This window comes from Egretta garzetta, unplaced genomic scaffold (assembly GCF_000687185.1).
Source record: "Egretta garzetta isolate BGI_Z169 unplaced genomic scaffold, ASM68718v1 scaffold193, whole genome shotgun sequence".
In the NCBI taxonomy this organism is placed as follows: domain Eukaryota; kingdom Metazoa; phylum Chordata; class Aves; order Pelecaniformes; family Ardeidae; genus Egretta; species Egretta garzetta.
The window spans coordinates 101,700-119,432 of NW_009259117.1; the positions used below are offsets into that span (position 1 = coordinate 101,700).

The following is a 17,733-nucleotide window of genomic DNA, read 5'->3' on the forward strand; positions in this document are numbered from 1 at the left end:
CATGAAAGAAAACACTGAACCTATACAACCATACATCACTGTGGTTAACAGCTGCTAAATTATAAAGCAACAACAAAAGCCCTTTTGTAATTGCATTCAGACTTCCCCTGGATGAGTCTTTGTTGCCCATACAAACCCTGAGCAGTTAATGGCTGCTAATGAACTCTTGACTCTGCATCACCTCTGATGCTTGCTTTCTCATTCTCAACCTCATTTTCTTACTTCTTCATTAAATATTAACAAGTAGAAGAGTTATCCATTTATAGCTAGTAATTAGAATATTTTATTGCCATGACCAGACCGTCTCATGCCCTGTATTTTTAAAACTTTCTAATACAATATCTCCTGTAAAAACAAGTCTCTTGGCTTCAGTGGGAATCTACATATTATGGGGAATGAATTTTCCCAGCTATACATTTTCTTTTTTTAGAATGATGACTATCGCACAATAAAAGATAGATATTACTGTTTTACTACCTGCGGCTTGATATTCTCTCTCATCACGATTTCAGTACCAGTGTGACCTAATCAAGAGTGAAGCCAGGTTCTCTAACAGGAGAATTCAGGGATCTATAAGCTCAATAACTGCCCTTGTGACCATGGGCTTAGCATTTTACATCACCTCTGTGTGGCTTGTCCAAGCCTGCCCAGCTGATTCTAATGGAAGTTGTGCCTGCCTATGCAAGAGTTAAATTAGGGCTTCTTTCTCTGCCCACTTTATGTTTTAATGTAGTTAAAAGATGAGCTTGCCTGAAATCTGCTACCTGCTCTCAGCAAGTGTTGCTTGCTCTAACGGCCCTATGAGCTGAAGCTGGTCTAAGCCTCTTGAGCTTGGTATACAGCTATATGGAAAGGGATCTACAATTATATGGAAGGGACTTTATTGCCGTTTTTTACTTCTTCTACACTTCTTGCACTCAGTCTCTATATTGATATTCTCCACTTTTTGCTGCCCTCTTCTCCAAGCAATTTTAGAGTGTCGTTAAATGTAACATCAGAGTCCAATACTTTCCTGCTACACAAATATCTTTTTTCTTACTTTCAAGTGTTGCCTTTTGCAAGAAAACTTTTTTTTTTGCTTTAAACCTTTTTCATGCGTGGTAAGATGCTGTCCTAGGAACAGCAGCTTGTTGTGTGCTTTCTGTTTAGAGCACTCCCCAGTGCCTCATTTTAAAAGTCCCCCTCTTATAGCAAAAGTCTTTTTATAAAACACTTACCCATTCAGCAGAATTATGCAATACGTTTTCCTCAGACGCTTCATTGGTGCATTCATTTCTCCCACGAAGTTCTGCACCTTCAAGCATCTGATCCTCCTGATGCCTTCCTGCCAGCGCAGGAAATGGTGCAGAGTCTTAGCAAAACAAAAGTTGCAGTCACTGCTTGCTTACCGTCCATTTCCAGTCACACTGGCACTCTACCAGAGCCTTATAAAGCTCTGAAATGAAGAGTGCAGAGCTCTTGTATAGCTGGCCTTGATGACACAGGTGCTAGAGTGGTATTCAGCTTGCAGATGGAAACAGCTACCTTCAGGTTTCTGAGCATCCCTTTGGCGATGGAGATCTGGTCAATAGAGTTTGTGCCATGGAAACTGATCAAGAGAACCGATCAGCTCACTCTTAAGTAGACACCCACAAGGGCTCAGTTCATACAGAGGCCTCAAGAGCCATGCCTGTGTCAACTCCAGTGACCGAAATAGGATCTCTCGCTTGCCTAAATCCCCTCCCCCTGCTTTTTTAATCTGCAAGTTGAATTGCATCCCAAGTCATAGATATCCCACCTTTATCCCTGACAGCTCACAAGCTGAGTAAGCCTCACATTGCAACCATAATACTCACATTACAGTTACTTAGAGGCTGCCTTAGGTTATATACCACTGGTCTGTACCCACTGCCTGCAGCTGCCCTACATTTACACTTGCCCCGTACCCTTGCAATTCACTGGGTTTTTTTGTGACTTCTTCCATCCTTCATTTCAGGATTTCGCAACAAATAAAAATTAATAATTAGTTTAAAAAATTCACAGCTTAAAAAACATAGCTCAGAACAAAGTCCTCGAAGTCGGGTCTTTCAGATGCCACTTCCAGGTGTCACTACCTAGAGTAAGACCATTACACAGAGCGAAGTTCTGGCTCCTCACTTTTTCAGTCTGCTAAGAAATTCTCAGAATTCATACTCCTTTGAGATCCTAGACAGGTCAGTCTTAAGTGATCGCTCTTTCTGGAAAGATAAATAATGGAGGCAAGTGGCTGCAAGGACGCTCACTACAAGCTGTGCCTTCCGATCCCTCCTCTCAGCTTGAGGTGCAGATCAGGACCAGGTGAGCAATAGTTATACACTGAAATTCCTCTTAGTGATTCCTCTCAAGTGCACCTGTCCAGACATCTCAAAACACACATCTAAATTAGAAAGTACATGTTAATGGAAATATTGTCACTCACCAGAAAGTTTTGAATGCTGTTTCTTTCTGTAGCAAAGATACAAGCCTCCCACTGCCACTAAGAAAGGAATGATGGTCCATATTGCCAAATCTCCCTTTTTCCATGAGTGAGCTTCTGCATCTATGTATTTGAAATAAAGTTATGTACTGTTCAAAGATACAATAGAAGAACACCACCATAGCAAAAAAAAAAAAAAAGTTAAAATTAAAAGTGACTTCAGGAGTGAACCAGTCCATCCCCCCACCCAAGTGCAAGGTCATCTATACTTTACCATTCCTGAGGGATGCATGCCTGATGAACAGTAACATCAAACCCTCCTATAGCTCCTGCAGTTTGACAGTTTTTCTCCCCAATGTCTAATCTATCTTTTCTGCTTTTCATTTAAGGCTATTAGTACTTGACAAAATACCAGATCACTTAACTCATTTTAGATTATTTTAACTCTTTAACAGCCTTTTATATTAATTTCCCCCCCATTTTTAACATGGCTTCATTCATTCTCTGCCACTGATGTTTTCTAAATCTTTGATTATTTTTGTGCCTGCCTTTGGACTGACAGTTGGCCAATAGTGTAAAATAGTGTCCAAAACTGGACTGTGCTGGACGAAGGGAAAGGCTACTTCCCATGACTTGACCAGTTGATATATGAGTGATGTTTGACAATGTTAAAGGTCCAGGCAGAGCTAGTCCCCTAGTTGTTCTCTACAGTTGAGAGGTAGAAAGAGAGAGGCAGAGATGAGCATCTTCAAGAAGTGATGCAAAGTATCTTGAGGCAATTGCATAACAGAAGTCAAGTAAACTGTTGTCCAGGTACATTGCATTCTTTTCATAATTTAAGGTGAAACATACTTCACTCCTACTGCTGAAACATTTAACTGTGTTTGAGTACTCATTGTATTAATGCTTTTCAATTGTTAATTCAGAATTGGGACCTTAAATTGCTGCCCTGTAAAGGTTACTATAAAAAACAGGAGAGACAGCCTATCTATAACATTTTGCCATTACATCTTTATGGACACAAATCCTTGTAAATATAGAGCCCATACTGCTCCATCTTCCATATTGATTTATCTCCCACTTTTTATTAAGAAATTGTAACAAAAAATAAAATAGTTAGTAAAGAGTACATGTTACTGAACAGAGTAACCATGTAATTGCTTCAGTCACTCCTTAGCACACGGCAAATTCGTTCACTGCCTCACATCTAGCCTGCCAAATCCCTCCTGAGCAGCAACAGCGTTTGGCTCTTCTGTGAAACACACAGCTGATCCACAGCTTGTTTGTAAACCTTAACTAATAATTCCTCTTAGCAAACCCTTACAGGAGAAAACAAACACTTTACACTGGGGGTATGAAGGCAGAGAGCTTAAGTCAAATGTCATTAAGACTCATTCTGGTCCTCTCTGTGTTTGTCTCACTCACCCTGAAATCCACAGCGTTGGGGGAGGGATGTGGGAGAGGGAGGAAATGTATAAAATAGTTCAAACCAAAGAGCCTTTATCATGACAAGTTAAATGGCACGCATATGCTTTCGCTAGCTTACCTTTCTCTTCAACAATCACTGTTGTCCCGTTTCCATATACTTTCTTACAGAAAGGTATTTCAATAATTATCTCGCAGTAGTAAAATCCCGTGTCATTTACATTGGCAGATTTTATCACTAGCACATCCTTGCTTTTATGGGTGGCGTTGGATACATAGAAAAGGTTTGATGATACAGTTTTGGTGATGTTGTCTTTATTAAGAAGATACCAGCTTATTCTATACCTCACAACAGATTTTTCCCAAATACAGGTGATTTCAGTGTAGTCTCCAACTGATAGATTTATTTTCACTGGTGTCTGAATGACTGTTAATTTATTGGGATCTGTAGCTCCTGGAGAAATACACACAGATTTAAAAGTTGAAGCAGCAAAGAGATGATATTACAGCTGTAATGTCTACAATCACAGAATTGAAAATAACTTTAATACTGTAAAAACATTATGAGATTACTTTTTAAGATCAGTTACTACCCACTTCCCCTTCAAACAACGGCAATTACTTTCTGGCTAAAGGAAACTTCTAATCTGGTGTGTTAAAGCCCTCCATCATTGTTTGCGTGCAATAAATGGAGATTTTCTGGGTACTCGACGATATACTTTTTATTTTCAACAAAAAACTTTTATAGCAGAGGTTGAGTCTGAAGCATATTAAACACTTTATTTGCCAGATAAAGAATGACCAAAAGGAGTTATTCAGAATGATTCATCAGCGCATACTGAAAGACTCATCGAGATGAAAGAAAATTCCACTACAATTTTTTGTCACTATGTAGGAGTTCTTGTCCTGCACTGCTTCTAATTAGTGACAAAAGTACAGCATTTTTGGGCGGGTTCTTTAATTTTATTTAAACTTCTTTCATTAAGTTTTTGCTGACAAGTAGTTTATAGCATCAGATTCACCTCCTTAGTTTAATAAGTATAAAATATGCCATTCAGACCACAGTTATTTCATCGGGTCTGTTGCCTGCCTTTTAGCTAAGGCTGACTCAAACAGTATCAGAGGAAACTTTTTACTCTTTCCTGCTTTGAATCTCTCTACTGATCACTGTCCACACGCAAAGTGACCTACATGAGATACTGCACAAGACTCTACAAAATACTATCTTCTGACGGGAAACCACTGTGTGGATATGAGATTTTTTTTTTTTTTCTTCTAATGACACTGATGCTCATCACAAAAGTGCTAATGCTATAAAATCTATCCCCATGACTGCGGACACCATTATTTTCACATGCTTCATGAAGAATTATTATTTCCTTTTTTTTAGAATTTGTACTACTAAAGTGAGGAGCTACTCATAATGAGAGTAAACTGCATGATTTTCTTCCAAATTTTATCCCTGTCTGTAACTCAGGCACATTTCACACCAACATGCAAGCAATAGGATGATTTTGCCGCTATCTGGTCCTAAAATGGCATCTAATAAGTTTTATAGAAATTATGCAAATAACATTTTTTCCTTTGCCCTTAGAAAAAGCCACATATTTACCAAACCTAAAGGAGTTAGGCACGTCTATTTTTTCTACAATGTAGTGCTCAACAACTTGCAGAGAAAATATGGACAGTACAGGGGTAATAAACAGCAGAAAAAATAAGGGAAAGAACTGATGTAGCACGTAAATGACAACTTAGAGGATGTTCCAGTGTCAAAGAACTTAATTAAATTAATTTCAGTTTTTTCATTCATTTGGTTTGCGATTTAAAATACAGTTGTGCTACAGGCTGTGCTATGCTTCTGTCTTGTCACTTGCTTTTTGAAAAATATCATTGAAAACATATTTTAGCCCTTGCTTAATCTCTTAATCTCTCCTTCTTTTGTTCCATTTTTTTTTTATGCTGAACACCTTCAGTATTATCCAGCGCAATTTGTATTGAGTAAGAAACATGAAACCTTATTTGCTTTGTATTTCAGTACCTACGTGATCTAGAAGAAAACCTCTTTAACATTTTAAAATTCTACATTCAGTGTCTGTCACAACAAATACTCAAGTTTGAAGGCCTAAGAAAAACAGTGCTTGCTTAACCTAACATAATTTTGGGTGTCGAAGTGTAAGATTTGTTCCTCTACACTTTTTCTACAACAACCTCTTTGTGAAAATGCTTTTTGATTCCTCAGGCATTTTAATTTTGATGTCAGCATTATGAAAATATAGTTAACATCCTCCTTGTCTCTCACACGAGTCTATTTGAGGCGGATATACTGTGAGAAGTTGTTTTAAATCCAGGTCAAGAATTACAGGTGACTAACTATAAACAAAATGAAGCAAATAAACAGCACTTACCTAAGGAGCCAAAACACATTGTTAAAAGAAGTTTCAGTGAAATTACAATCATCATGCAGGATTACTAGCACTTGCATGAGGGTGTCTATCGCAGATCAGCAAAACAACAAATGAAAGAATGTCAGATTTGTAGCTTAACTTCCTCTTCCCTCATGTGGTGAGGATGACAGAAAGCTAAATGCAACCCAAATTTAACCTACAATCTTAGAAATTGCCGTCATAGATGTGTCTGGTTTAAAGCCCAGGTATCCTGTCTGAAATCAGAACACTTCTTTAAATTTTAAATTGTGTCCTAACTGGTTACCTTTCAACACTAGATTAGCCTCTCCTCTGATAAGACATAAAGAACTGCTTTTTCATACTTACGGGGGTCTCATGTGAACGTTTGCCGTTGCACTTCTGCAATCCTTCATTTAAAGGCACTTTATGAAGATGAAGCTTCTTTAACTACTGTGTACATGCTTGTCAGCAGCCTCTGCCAGCCAACCTGATGAATCTTACCCAAAGCCAAAGAGACAATGATCATACATAGGTTACACTGATGCCAAGTATTACGCCTATCTTTCTGTATCACAGATTTCATTGCTATCTTGCTGAAATCTTGCCTAAATTCTTCCCTCCTGTGAAGAGTACTTGTGACGGTGTGCTCCCTCCCCTCATCTCTGACTCCCCCTCCTTTGCCTCTTTCAAGTGATAACTACCTGTGGCTGTGGTGATAGATGCATCTGATAGATATGTCTGGTCGTGAAGGATGCACCCACTGGGTGTGGGGGGAGACAGATAACAGTACAATAGCCAAGGGCTATTGTGCAATGTGCCCACCTAAGCACAGTGGTCAGTATGCAAATATGACTATGAGTCAATTATCTTACCCCCATAAATAGTGAGCAGCCCAAGAGCCCTTTGAGCTCTCCTGCACGCCAGCAGGCTGCACGCCAGGATCTCCCCTTGAGCAGGGACGCCTCTCAAGGTTACTCCTAGAGGTTGAGAGATACCTTACCACGACAGATTCTCGGTAAGTGACTAACAGCATGCTACCTTGGAAATCTTAGCTAAGTGACATAAAAGATTAATTGAGCATATACAATCCTTTAGGCATAAACCATTGACCAAGTCTGGGACTAGGATTGGATCCAGCCGCACCTAGACTCCTCTTTGAGGGAGTTTAGAAAGCAAGGGGATCTTTTCTGAACCTCATGACTCAACGGGAGGGTCTCCCTGACAGTTTTGTCTGACCCTGTCCTCTGTGCAATAAATAACAAAGTGTACCTTGCCATTGAATCTCAAACTATTGTCGCAGTTACCACTGAACTTTGCTAACTCACTGTTTTACACCAATAAACCACATTATTTTTGCCTCCCTCTCACTCCATCCATGCCAGTACTCTCCTACTTTTGCCTTAACAGTAGCGTAGCTCCATTGGCAGGAGCAATGGAGGAAAGCTGAGTTAGAAGACTGCACTCACACTGGCCCCAACATCCTGCAACATCAGCGAGAAACAGCCCAGGACACCATGCTGTGTATGCAATGCGCCTCGCTATTACCTCTATGGCTGCAGTTGCATTAATGCGATGCCAGTGTCATGTATATTAAATAAGGCTTATTTTACAAAGATTATAAGCATAGATTAAATAAAATGATCTACAGTTACATCATCAAGTTAAGGGGCATGTTGAAAGTCATTTGCCTTTAATTATGAAAAAAAATTTCGACAAATATAGATAACTGTATGCTGGTTAACGTTCTCCAGTACTGATCTTTGGCTTCAACCCAGAATCACTTACATTGCCTGGCCAGAGAAGTGGAAGACAAAACACTGCTTCTGTTTTTTCACCTTATCCAGTCTTATTCCCTTGACAGATGTTTCAATTGCAAAAGCTCCAGGCCAGACAAAATTGTCCCACAAAATGTTCAGTTGGGTAACATGAAAATTGCAATGACAGCAGTTTAAAAAAAGGCTGAGTTGCTTAATGCCTTCTTTGCCTCAGTCTTTAATAGTCTGGCCAGTTATCTCCCCAGGGTACTCAGCCCCCTGAGCTAGAAGACAGCAGAATAAACCCCCCATAAACCAGGAGGAAGCAGTTTATGACCTGCTATGCCACCTGGACGTCCACAAGTCTATGGGGCCAGATGGGATTGGCCCAAGACTGCTCAAGGAGCTGGCAGAGGAGCTTGCCAAGCCACTCTCCATCATTTATCAGCAGTCCTGGTTAACAGGGGAGGTCCCAGATGACTGGATTCTTGCGAATGTGACGCCCATCTACAAGATGGCAAGGGGCAAGAGGAAGATCTGGGGAACTACAGGGGAACCGGGGAAGGTTACGGAGCAGTTCATCCCGAGTGCACTCACCAGGCCTGTGCAGGACAACCAGGGGATCAGGCCCACCCAGCATGGGTTTATGAAAGGCAGGTCCTGCCTGACCAACCTGATCTCCTTCTATGACCAGGTGACCTGCCTGGTGGATGACGGAAAGGCTGTGGATGTTGTCTACCTGGACTTCAGCAAAGCCTTTGACACTGTCTCCCACAGCATTCTCCTGAGAAGCTGGTGGCTCATGGCTTAGACAGGTGTGCTCTTCACTGGGTAAAAAACTGGCTGGATGGACGAGCCCAGAGAGTTGTGGTCAACAGAGAAAAATCCAGTTGGCAGCCAGTCACAAGTGGTGCTCCCCAGGGCTCAGTTCTGGGGCCAGTTCTGTTTAATATTTTTATCCACGACCTGCTTCTCAGTACCTACCTTACAGAAGTAGTTTCCAGTGTTGTTTAGATTGCCAAATAAAATTAAAAATGAGACAATAGCAAAGAAAAACATCACAAAGTGCAATAGGCTATCCCCATTTCTGATGGCACCCAGCTGACTTAGTTATCACCTTTTAGAGCTAGTGGGGACATCACAAATGCCTTTACATTCAAGCGAATGAAAGGATATGTTAAAGCAAATAATTTATAGCCAAGGATATTATTTAATTATATTAAATAATTCTGCTAGCATTGACATTCATGTTATCTTTGGTACTACTGACCAAAAATGTAGAATAAATGAAGGATCCATGCATAACCTCAAAGGAAAAACTAGTTTCTCTTGTATTTAAATGTATAAATTTGTGCACTTAGTGTTGAGTTATACAGCTGGCAGCTCCAGCATGCAGAATATTTCATCTAGAGACTAGGTGAAGCTTTTTCAATAGTACTGATAGCAGCTTATATTTACTCTGAAAGATGATTTGGTTCTAATCCAAAGGCATCTACTGTCAGAGATGAAATGAACTAGCACAGAGAAAAAGGGGTTGGGAACAAGGTTTATTTTTAGCCCAGGTTACTTCATTGTACCGTTTTACAAGACAGCCCCACAAACTCTCGTCAACAGTACTACTGAGTGGGTGGAAAAATTTCTCAAGTGGTGACAAAATTTCTCAAGCCAGCTTTGCTGCCAGGGTAAGTGCATCGCACAAAATGACTATGTGGGGCAGGAAAGCATCTACAACAGCAATACCTTTTTAAGATTTCTTTTCTTTCTTCAACTTAATCTTAGTTAACCTTGGAAATTGCATGAATGAATTTGGATTCTGTAAATGCGTAACTTAGCGGTGTGCTGGACACGACTGCAGAGCAGCTGCCCAGCGCAGAGGCACTCTGGTCTTGGAGAGGCAATGACAGTTATAGCCAGTCTCTTCCAGACGCTTTGCACAGATCAGTCTTCCCAAAACTTTTCTCCATAGTGTTCAAATTAAAATACCCATGCTGAAAAAAACACATGAAACTTTGAAACAGAGAGGACCTAAACCCCCTTGCTCCTCCTTACCCGTATGTCAGGCTTGCTTGAGAGCTTGTAAAACACGCATTAATGAGAGAGCAGCATTTTTGAGGTGTTACTGTCAGCTGGGAAAGCTTATTAATCTACAGCAGCATTGACGAGAGTTTGTGTGAAATTCAAGATAGTCAGATGAGTTTGTAATTCTGCTGCATTGGAATAAGAAGAGGGAGCAAAACCCATTTACATTTGTTATGAAACCTTAGTCTGAAATTTTCATACTTAAAACAAAATCCTGAAGTACTAAGTCAAAGACATGTTACCAGATTCTTTTAAAAAAAGTTATAATTCACATTTGCCTTTTCAAGATCGTCTTCAAATCGTAACAAACACTTTAGAAAGTTGCAGGTGCCAAAAGACAGTTCTGGTGAAAATGGAAATTTTACTTTTGTTGTGCCAAACTCATGAATCTTCCCCTCTCTGACTCAAAGGTGGGAAGCATGCTATCACTTGGGCTTTTTATCCACTACCTAGCTTCAGTGTAACAGACCTTGTAACTTCTCATGACAGCCAGCGGCGTTCTGTGTGCTCTGTATGATACATACTATTCATTTTGTCCAGCTATGACCCAAACAAAACCACCAAAACCTTAATTTGATATCGAGTCTAGGACTATTCTTAGCACACTTATTTATTAGCACAGGAAAAACACGCCTAATTTGTTTTCCGACTGTGAATAATAAATTACGTCTCAGTAGGCAAAACCGCTCCACAGCATGAACGGACCGACAAAACAAATATGCTGATTGTGGATACCAGAATTAATTTTCAAATTATTTTTAAGTGTACAAGTGATTCTTTTACCTGATCTAGTAATAAAGAAGTGATCTGCAAAAATCTCCTTTCAAAAGAGCAACTATGTAAATCTTACACAACAGAAAAAAATGGTCAGGGTACTGGCATCAATACGTTCATCAGCAGGACTTTCTCAATCAAGATAAATGCTAGCATGAAAGAGGAACTATTTTCCTTAGCTTTAATTTAGGTTTGCACCTGGTTTAATGTAAAATAAAGGTTATTAATTAACTTTTCCTAGAAAGCAAAAAACCTAACAACAAAAAAATAAAAATCTCTTGTGAGTCCAAATAACTGATATGTGCATTTCGGCAATGTGGGTGTAACTGAAGTATTTGAGAGTGGAATATAACAAACCTGACCGTGTGTTTGCCGAGCAGGGGCACAACCTGTCATCCTCAGTGGTTGGAAGTAGTTTCCTTTCCATTTTGTAACTGAGGCTCACATTTTTGCTACCCAAGCCGTGTCTGAGCAATGATAGAGCCAGCAGAGCCTAGAGCCAACAGAGAAAACATGAAAAAGTGGCCTTGGGCACTGGAAAATGAGATGGTAAAACAAGGTTTACAGAGACATACGCTTTGTCCCCGGACACAAATAGGGCTCCACCAGCTCTCAAGGATGTTCAAGCTTCTACTCCTCAAAATTACACAGAATGATGGAACGAATATAATTCAGCTTTCCAGGCAAAATAAACTGATCTCCTGCAAGCCTCAGTACAGCAGCATCTTGGAGGGTCTGCAGCCAGGAGCTGTGGACAAAATAAGCTGTTAACAGAAGACTCCGCATTTCAGACTTCTTACATCAGTGACTTCTTGTCACATCCTCTTCTTCCCCAAGTGCTCTCCTGTGTCCCCCAAGCTCTTCCACTCTGTAACTGCTACTTTCTTAACTCCAATCAAAATTAAAAACAAAGCTTATTTTCCACAGCACAAACATACTGCATGCATGCGTGACTTTTTCCGCTGCTTATAACATCACATCCACCCTCTTTTCTTTTGTGTGTCCCACCTGATATACGGTTTGAAGTAGTATTTAACTACAGAGTGGCCTGATTTCTATCGAGTCTTGATGTAGCACCACAGTATTTCTCCTCTCTATCTTGATACATGTGAGGGCAGAAAAAGGATGATTACTAAATGGGTCTTTCTACAGAGATTTGAATGCCTGTAGGCTTCCATTTTCTTGGGCTGAGATTTCTCAGGAAAAAGAACACATAAAATTTGCAACAGAAAAAAAAAGGAATGCCATGCTTTCCACAGACCACAGTCTTAGATGCCTCTGGTACAAGATTTGACTCTGGCAAATTATTACCTGATGGCCAATTGCACTGAAATAACTCCAGATAAAAATATTCTTTTTTTTTTTTTCTTTTCAATCAGAAAGTCTCCAAAAATTGAAGTAGAAACACCTCCAACAGATAAGTCAGCCGGTAATGTGGTATTTCTCTTTACAGTATCCTGCATGCAGAAGGCTTTTGTAGGATTTGTTCTAACACAGCCTACTAGAAACACATCAACCTGACATCTGGGAAAGCAGTGCCCAGAGTTAGCAGCTGTAAGATCTTTACTGCTTGGCTGAGATTGACCATGCAATTGCCCACTGAAGATACCATTAAATTTTCATGATCTACCATCATGACTTGCCGTTACCAGCATGTATGTTAGTGAACATCACTTCAGTCACAAAAATATGAATTGTAATCATACCACTGTGTAACCTACACAGTATACCCATTATATTACCTGCCATTACCAAGTAGGGAATGTGATGTACAAGCAAGGAAAATTACTTAGCCGAACAGATTTCATTTCCCAAATACATAAACAAAACGAAAAATAGATGCCATCATGCTTTACTGCATCATAGTTACAGTGCTAGATACTTCCCCTTTGGGCTTAATGTTGCAGGAAAATGGCTTTCACTGCAGCAGGCTAGGTTGGATTGGCACATCACTAAATATTTATAGCCAAATAAGCAAAAGAACCAGTAGAAAATAGGAAACAACCTTTCTTCATCCAGTAACTGAATGCGGCAGTTTCTGCAGTGATTTTAATGAGAAGCAACCAGTTAGTATACACAGGCTGTCTACACAGAAACATTGACCACCAGCACAGGTCTTCCAGCATAACTACTTCACAACAGCTATTCTGGGAGAGTCCTTTTCACTCTGTTTGCTTTGTTCTTGAACAGTGTCTCCACATGGAGGGAATTACTGCTGAACAGCTGAAGTAAATTCAGAGTAATTACCACAGTAAAATGTCATTTTTACATGATTCTAGGTCTGGAATTATTAATTGACTGAAAGTCACCTATTTTCCTCTCTTAAATCTATATATTTCTTCTTTCAGTTTTACATTTCACTGGTCAGTACAGTTTTGTACAATGTTGCACCAAGCATAATTCATAATTAGCACTGCAATGAAGTGACTGACTTGATTCTCATCTCGGCTGTGTGCATTGTCATGGTGAATAAGTAAAATAAGTAGAGAAGCCCAATGGGACGTGAACAGAATCAGATTCTACAGCTCCACATTGATTAGAGCTACGAAGAAAAATAGAAAAACACAACTTTTCTTTTGAACATAAATAGATACCAGCTATTAAGAAAGCTAGCTGCTGTCCAAGTTTCCATCTGCTGCTGCTCAATCAGATCTCCTTAGAATTTGCATTTAACTGCCAGTTTAACCCTAAACACAGTCCTCCACAATTAATTTCAACTTGATGCTAATGAAACATTTCCTGCTACCGCTTTCTTGCACATTCTTTGAGCCTGAGAAGTATGCAAGTTCACAGTGTCGTAAGGATGGTGTTCCTGCTTCAGGTTATGTGGCCGTGTGGCAATACGCCTTCTGTCAACAGACTACCTCCAGTTTACCCGGAACACAGGACTGAACATCAATTCATCACCGGGACACAGTGAAGCAAAGCCAATCAGCTCTGAACCTTAAGACACACTATTTAAATGAACTTAGTGCAAAGAAATATAAAAAGTACATTCAATTTCACTTTACAGCAAAACAGAAATTTTGCAGTTGTTGCCCAAAAGACGAAGTAGCTGAAACACGACAGGCATTCCTCCTTGCATGTAGAAACAGAAAGTCATTTGGCAAATCACTATTCCGTGATTTGGAAGTCATCTCCTCTAACAATAAAAACCCTAAGAGAAGACTCTTGAGATCACCACTAATTAGAAAGACAATTCAAGACTGTAGGACTAATATGACTTCGTCAGTGCTTAACCGTGAAACATCATAGAAGCAATCACTTTAAAACCACCTACAGCAAGCACGAAAATGTTCAATATGCTTGCACTGTAACACCAAGGTCATTTTTAAATTGAACATGTTTCAGAAGAAAAAAAAAAAAAGTTGTAAATAATTAACCAACAAAAAGACCCACAACTCAGGCCAACAGTTTAATTAAATTTAGAGTTTATTCCAAAATTACTACTTCTTTCATTAACAGCAGTAGAATATTTTTCAAGATCATCACTCATATCTTGAAACAGAAATTGGAAGCTATTACATATTCACTCCTGAAATACAATGTCCAACTTTATTGACCTTGAAAGTATACAAAGAAAGTCCTTACTTCCTTTGGGTAAACAGTTACTATACAGTTTTCTGAGGTCTCTGTGCTGTTGGAGAATCCTGTAAAACACAAAAACATTGGTAATTTATTAAAGAAGCAGCTTTATTCAAACATATGCACTATTCTATCTCAACAGTTTTAACTCATCCCTTCCTTAAAGGCTGGTGTTTGAGCAGATTCGCCTCCTTAAAGCTATAAGCAGTATGGAACCTAACATGCACCCATTCATAATATTAAAATATACGACAATTAATCTACTTTTCACACACTGAATCATACAGAAAATGTGAAACAACTCCCCAGTCATGCACCTTTTCTTCATCACGAGTAAACGGCAGCAAATTCCTAGCTGCAGGTCAAACAGAGCTCTAAACTCTCACCTAGCCCAGCCCACAACTCCCCAGTCATGCACCTTTTCTTCATCATAAGTAAACAGCAGCAAATTCCTAGCTGCAGGTCAAACAGAGCTCTAAACTCTCACCTAGCCCAGCCCAAAACCTCCGTGAGCTTTTTACAAGGCACATATATATGGAAGTAAGTGACAGTAAGAACAATGTCCAAACAACTAACTGGAATGCAAAATGAAATGAGGTCACCCACAGCATTTGACTTGAGTGTCAGCCCTAACTTGAATCATATCCACGCAGTCCTTTAAGCTGATTACAGTGAGGATTTTTAACTGCATCTGTCTGTTTTTCTGTAGCACAGGCTTAAGCTTAGATTAACGCAGCTCATCAGCATCTAACAAAATCAATCAGGGTCACAAGGGTGAATTTATAAAGTAGCCACTTCTATCTGGACAAAGATAGCTCCAGAAAGATTTCAAGCTTTTTAACACTCCCAGGCAAAACGAGCCATTAGAAAAATACAGCAGTCCAGTCAGTATCTGCAGGGAATCTTTGCTAAATGCTACTACTTGCAGGTTGTACCAGATACCAGGCCTGTCATATAGAATGACAATACATTTTTAATCTTGCAAATATTTTTACATTTTTCATTATTCATCAAACTTCAACAGTCAGCAACAATACGGACACCAACGACCTTATTCCACCTACCTTTGCTTGGATATTGTGCTGTCTTCCATTTCCACCTCTTCAAAGTGTTTACATTCCAGGTGCCTGTGAGCGATCGCTCTTCCACTACTGTCACTGATCCTAATCCCTTTAGCAAAGACTGTGAGTAAAGAAAACACAAGGAATCAAACCACACTTTCCTGAGAATAGCATCACACTCACTGGTCTAGTATCTAGTTAGACCAGAGTAGAACTTTCACCTCTAGCACTGATCTGTTAAGTAGAGCAGTAGAAAAACTAAAAATCTCCTAGGTCATGCAACATAAAGGCCACTACAGATTCACCAGGCTTCAAACTAAGAAGCTGAGGTGCTGACAGCTTCCCCTGTGCTGTAGCAAAGTTCAGAGCCTACTAATCTCTCCTTTCAAGAGCTGGAAACTCACATTACATTTTTTTGAACAAAACAGAGAATCCTATAGCTTGTTCCCCATGTTTCTGTCATCACAATCAGAATTTAATATTTTTGAAATAATAAGCCCCTGCCATGTATTATAAAACAATCTACTTCTATATGAAAGACCAAATAAACAAGAAATTGAAAATATACAGTACATGATGGAAGTGACCAAGTTCCAACAAATTGCAGAAATAAACTACAAAGGAAAAAAATAATTGTTTCCTTTAATCCTGTCCACATTTCATTAATTATAGGTACAACTTGCAATAACTAAAAAACCAGCAAAACAGAATCCCATTCTCTGCACTGGTTAAGGTACAGCAGGAAGCATTATACAACCAAGAGCTCAACGGAACCAGTCCCATCGATATTTATGCAGATCTTCATGCTGTGCCTATGGCAACTTCATCTGAAATAACGGCTTTCGTGCGTTGCAAAGCTGAATAAAAATAAGACCTGCTTCCCTCTGAGGTTAAACTAAACTAGTATTTTTGTATCCATCTTTTGTGGAGTCTCTAGCACACGGGATGTTTTGCTCCAGAATCAGTTCTCTCTGGAACAAAACCACCTCAAGTGGAATTCTGTCTCGAAGGATCAGATTTACCTTCAGATTTACCATCACAGGTTGAGACAGCACAGGATCCTCTCCAACTTCATACAAGTGCCTAATTCTTAGCAGGACACGACTGAAGTCTGCATCACCTTGCTTCTGTTTACCTTTAAGAGAAAACAAAACGCAAACATTTTCTTACTTTAAAAATAAATCAACTTTTAAATGTTTTTTGTTTTGCTTTTTTTTTTCTTTTTTTTAAGCTTTATATTCTCATAATTTTAACTTAATTCCCATTTTTTAAAATTAACAAGAGGACTAACACCAAGAAATACCCAGTTCCCACTGCTGACAGGAATGACACTAACAGGCATGACAAACTCATACAGGAGGAATATTTTACTATTTGAGTAGAGAAATCATACAGTACAATTAACTTTCTTGATAGAGGAATTTAACACTTTGAATAAGTAAAGGTACTAGCTACAGAAGGTAGAAAGAAAACAAAGCCAGCTTCTTTAAGTGTAACATCCAGCTACTCTTTTGAAGGCACCTACCCATGCGGATGTTGCGGACCTGCTCTGCATGATTAGAGCTGTATCTCCACCCTGGAATGCTCAGAGTCTGGAGATGAAGATTAGGTGGGACAGTCACAGGTGAACCGTGGACTGAATGTTGCTTAAGTTGTCCAGGCAGCTTTGGCTTATCTCCTCCATGCAAAGCGAAACAAAGCAAACATCAAACATCTATCACACACACAAGCCTGGCTAGGTTACTGTGGAAGGGGTAAAGAGAGTTTTGCTTTTTCTGCCAAGGCAGATGCAAAGCAGATGCTATGCTTTCTCCTCCAAGGCTTTCTGAGATACAAAGCAGAAAGCAGCATGATTTTAACTACTGGAGAGGTGTATTAAAGCTTTCCATAAAGCAAATTTCACTGCAGCTTGAAGTTGCTATTCCACTACCTGGCTTCAGTTTTAGTTAATAAGTCAAAAAATATTTTGAAAAGAATTATTCAAAAATGGTTATTAAGTACTTGGCTGATATACGGTGCACTAGCTATTTTGTGCTAATTCCCTGTGTGGACATTTTGTTCTCATTAGATGCTTAAAATTTATTCTCCTCTGAAAGTGGAGATAATTACATAACAAGAGAAGCATTTCATACACTTGGACAACATCCATGTTTAAAATTAATGCGAAGTAATTAGCAAGCTCTAAATCTGCCTTCTAACTCACTGTATACTAACTT

The 17,733-nt window shown here is 39.4% G+C and overlaps 2 protein-coding genes across 5 annotated transcripts in view; both read right to left on the reverse strand.

The window, feature by feature from the left end:
* LOC118451959 overlaps positions 1–6,346 on the reverse strand; it is an 8,750-nt gene extending 2,404 nt beyond the window's left edge. Inside the window, exons 1-4 of the mRNA XM_035891122.1 lie at positions 6,265–6,346; positions 3,981–4,313; positions 2,438–2,557; positions 1,218–1,324 (exon numbers count right to left, since the gene is read on the reverse strand). Coding sequence (XP_035747015.1) covers positions 1,218–1,324; positions 2,438–2,557; positions 3,981–4,313; positions 6,265–6,319 — 615 coding nt within the window. The 5' untranslated portion in view covers positions 6,320–6,346. The remainder of the gene's footprint in view (positions 1–1,217; positions 1,325–2,437; positions 2,558–3,980; positions 4,314–6,264) is intronic.
* A 4,962-nt stretch (positions 6,347–11,308) lies between these two features.
* Positions 11,309–17,733, reverse strand: part of MAN2B2 (mannosidase alpha class 2B member 2) — a 28,813-nt gene continuing 22,388 nt past the window's right edge. The window contains exons 15-20 of one of the 4 annotated variants that reach the window (XM_035891119.1): positions 17,043–17,195; positions 16,540–16,652; positions 15,521–15,638; positions 14,463–14,521; positions 13,747–13,814; positions 11,309–11,364 (exon numbers count right to left, since the gene is read on the reverse strand). In XM_035891119.1, the coding sequence (XP_035747012.1) occupies positions 13,803–13,814; positions 14,463–14,521; positions 15,521–15,638; positions 16,540–16,652; positions 17,043–17,195 (455 nt within the window). In that variant the 3' untranslated portion in view covers positions 11,309–11,364; positions 13,747–13,802. Of the gene's footprint in view, positions 11,365–11,588; positions 11,620–13,735; positions 13,815–14,409; positions 14,522–15,520; positions 15,639–16,539; positions 16,653–17,042; positions 17,196–17,733 lie in introns of those variants that run through there. The other 3 variants (XM_035891120.1, XM_035891118.1, XM_009635497.2) reach the window with 3 other exon arrangements.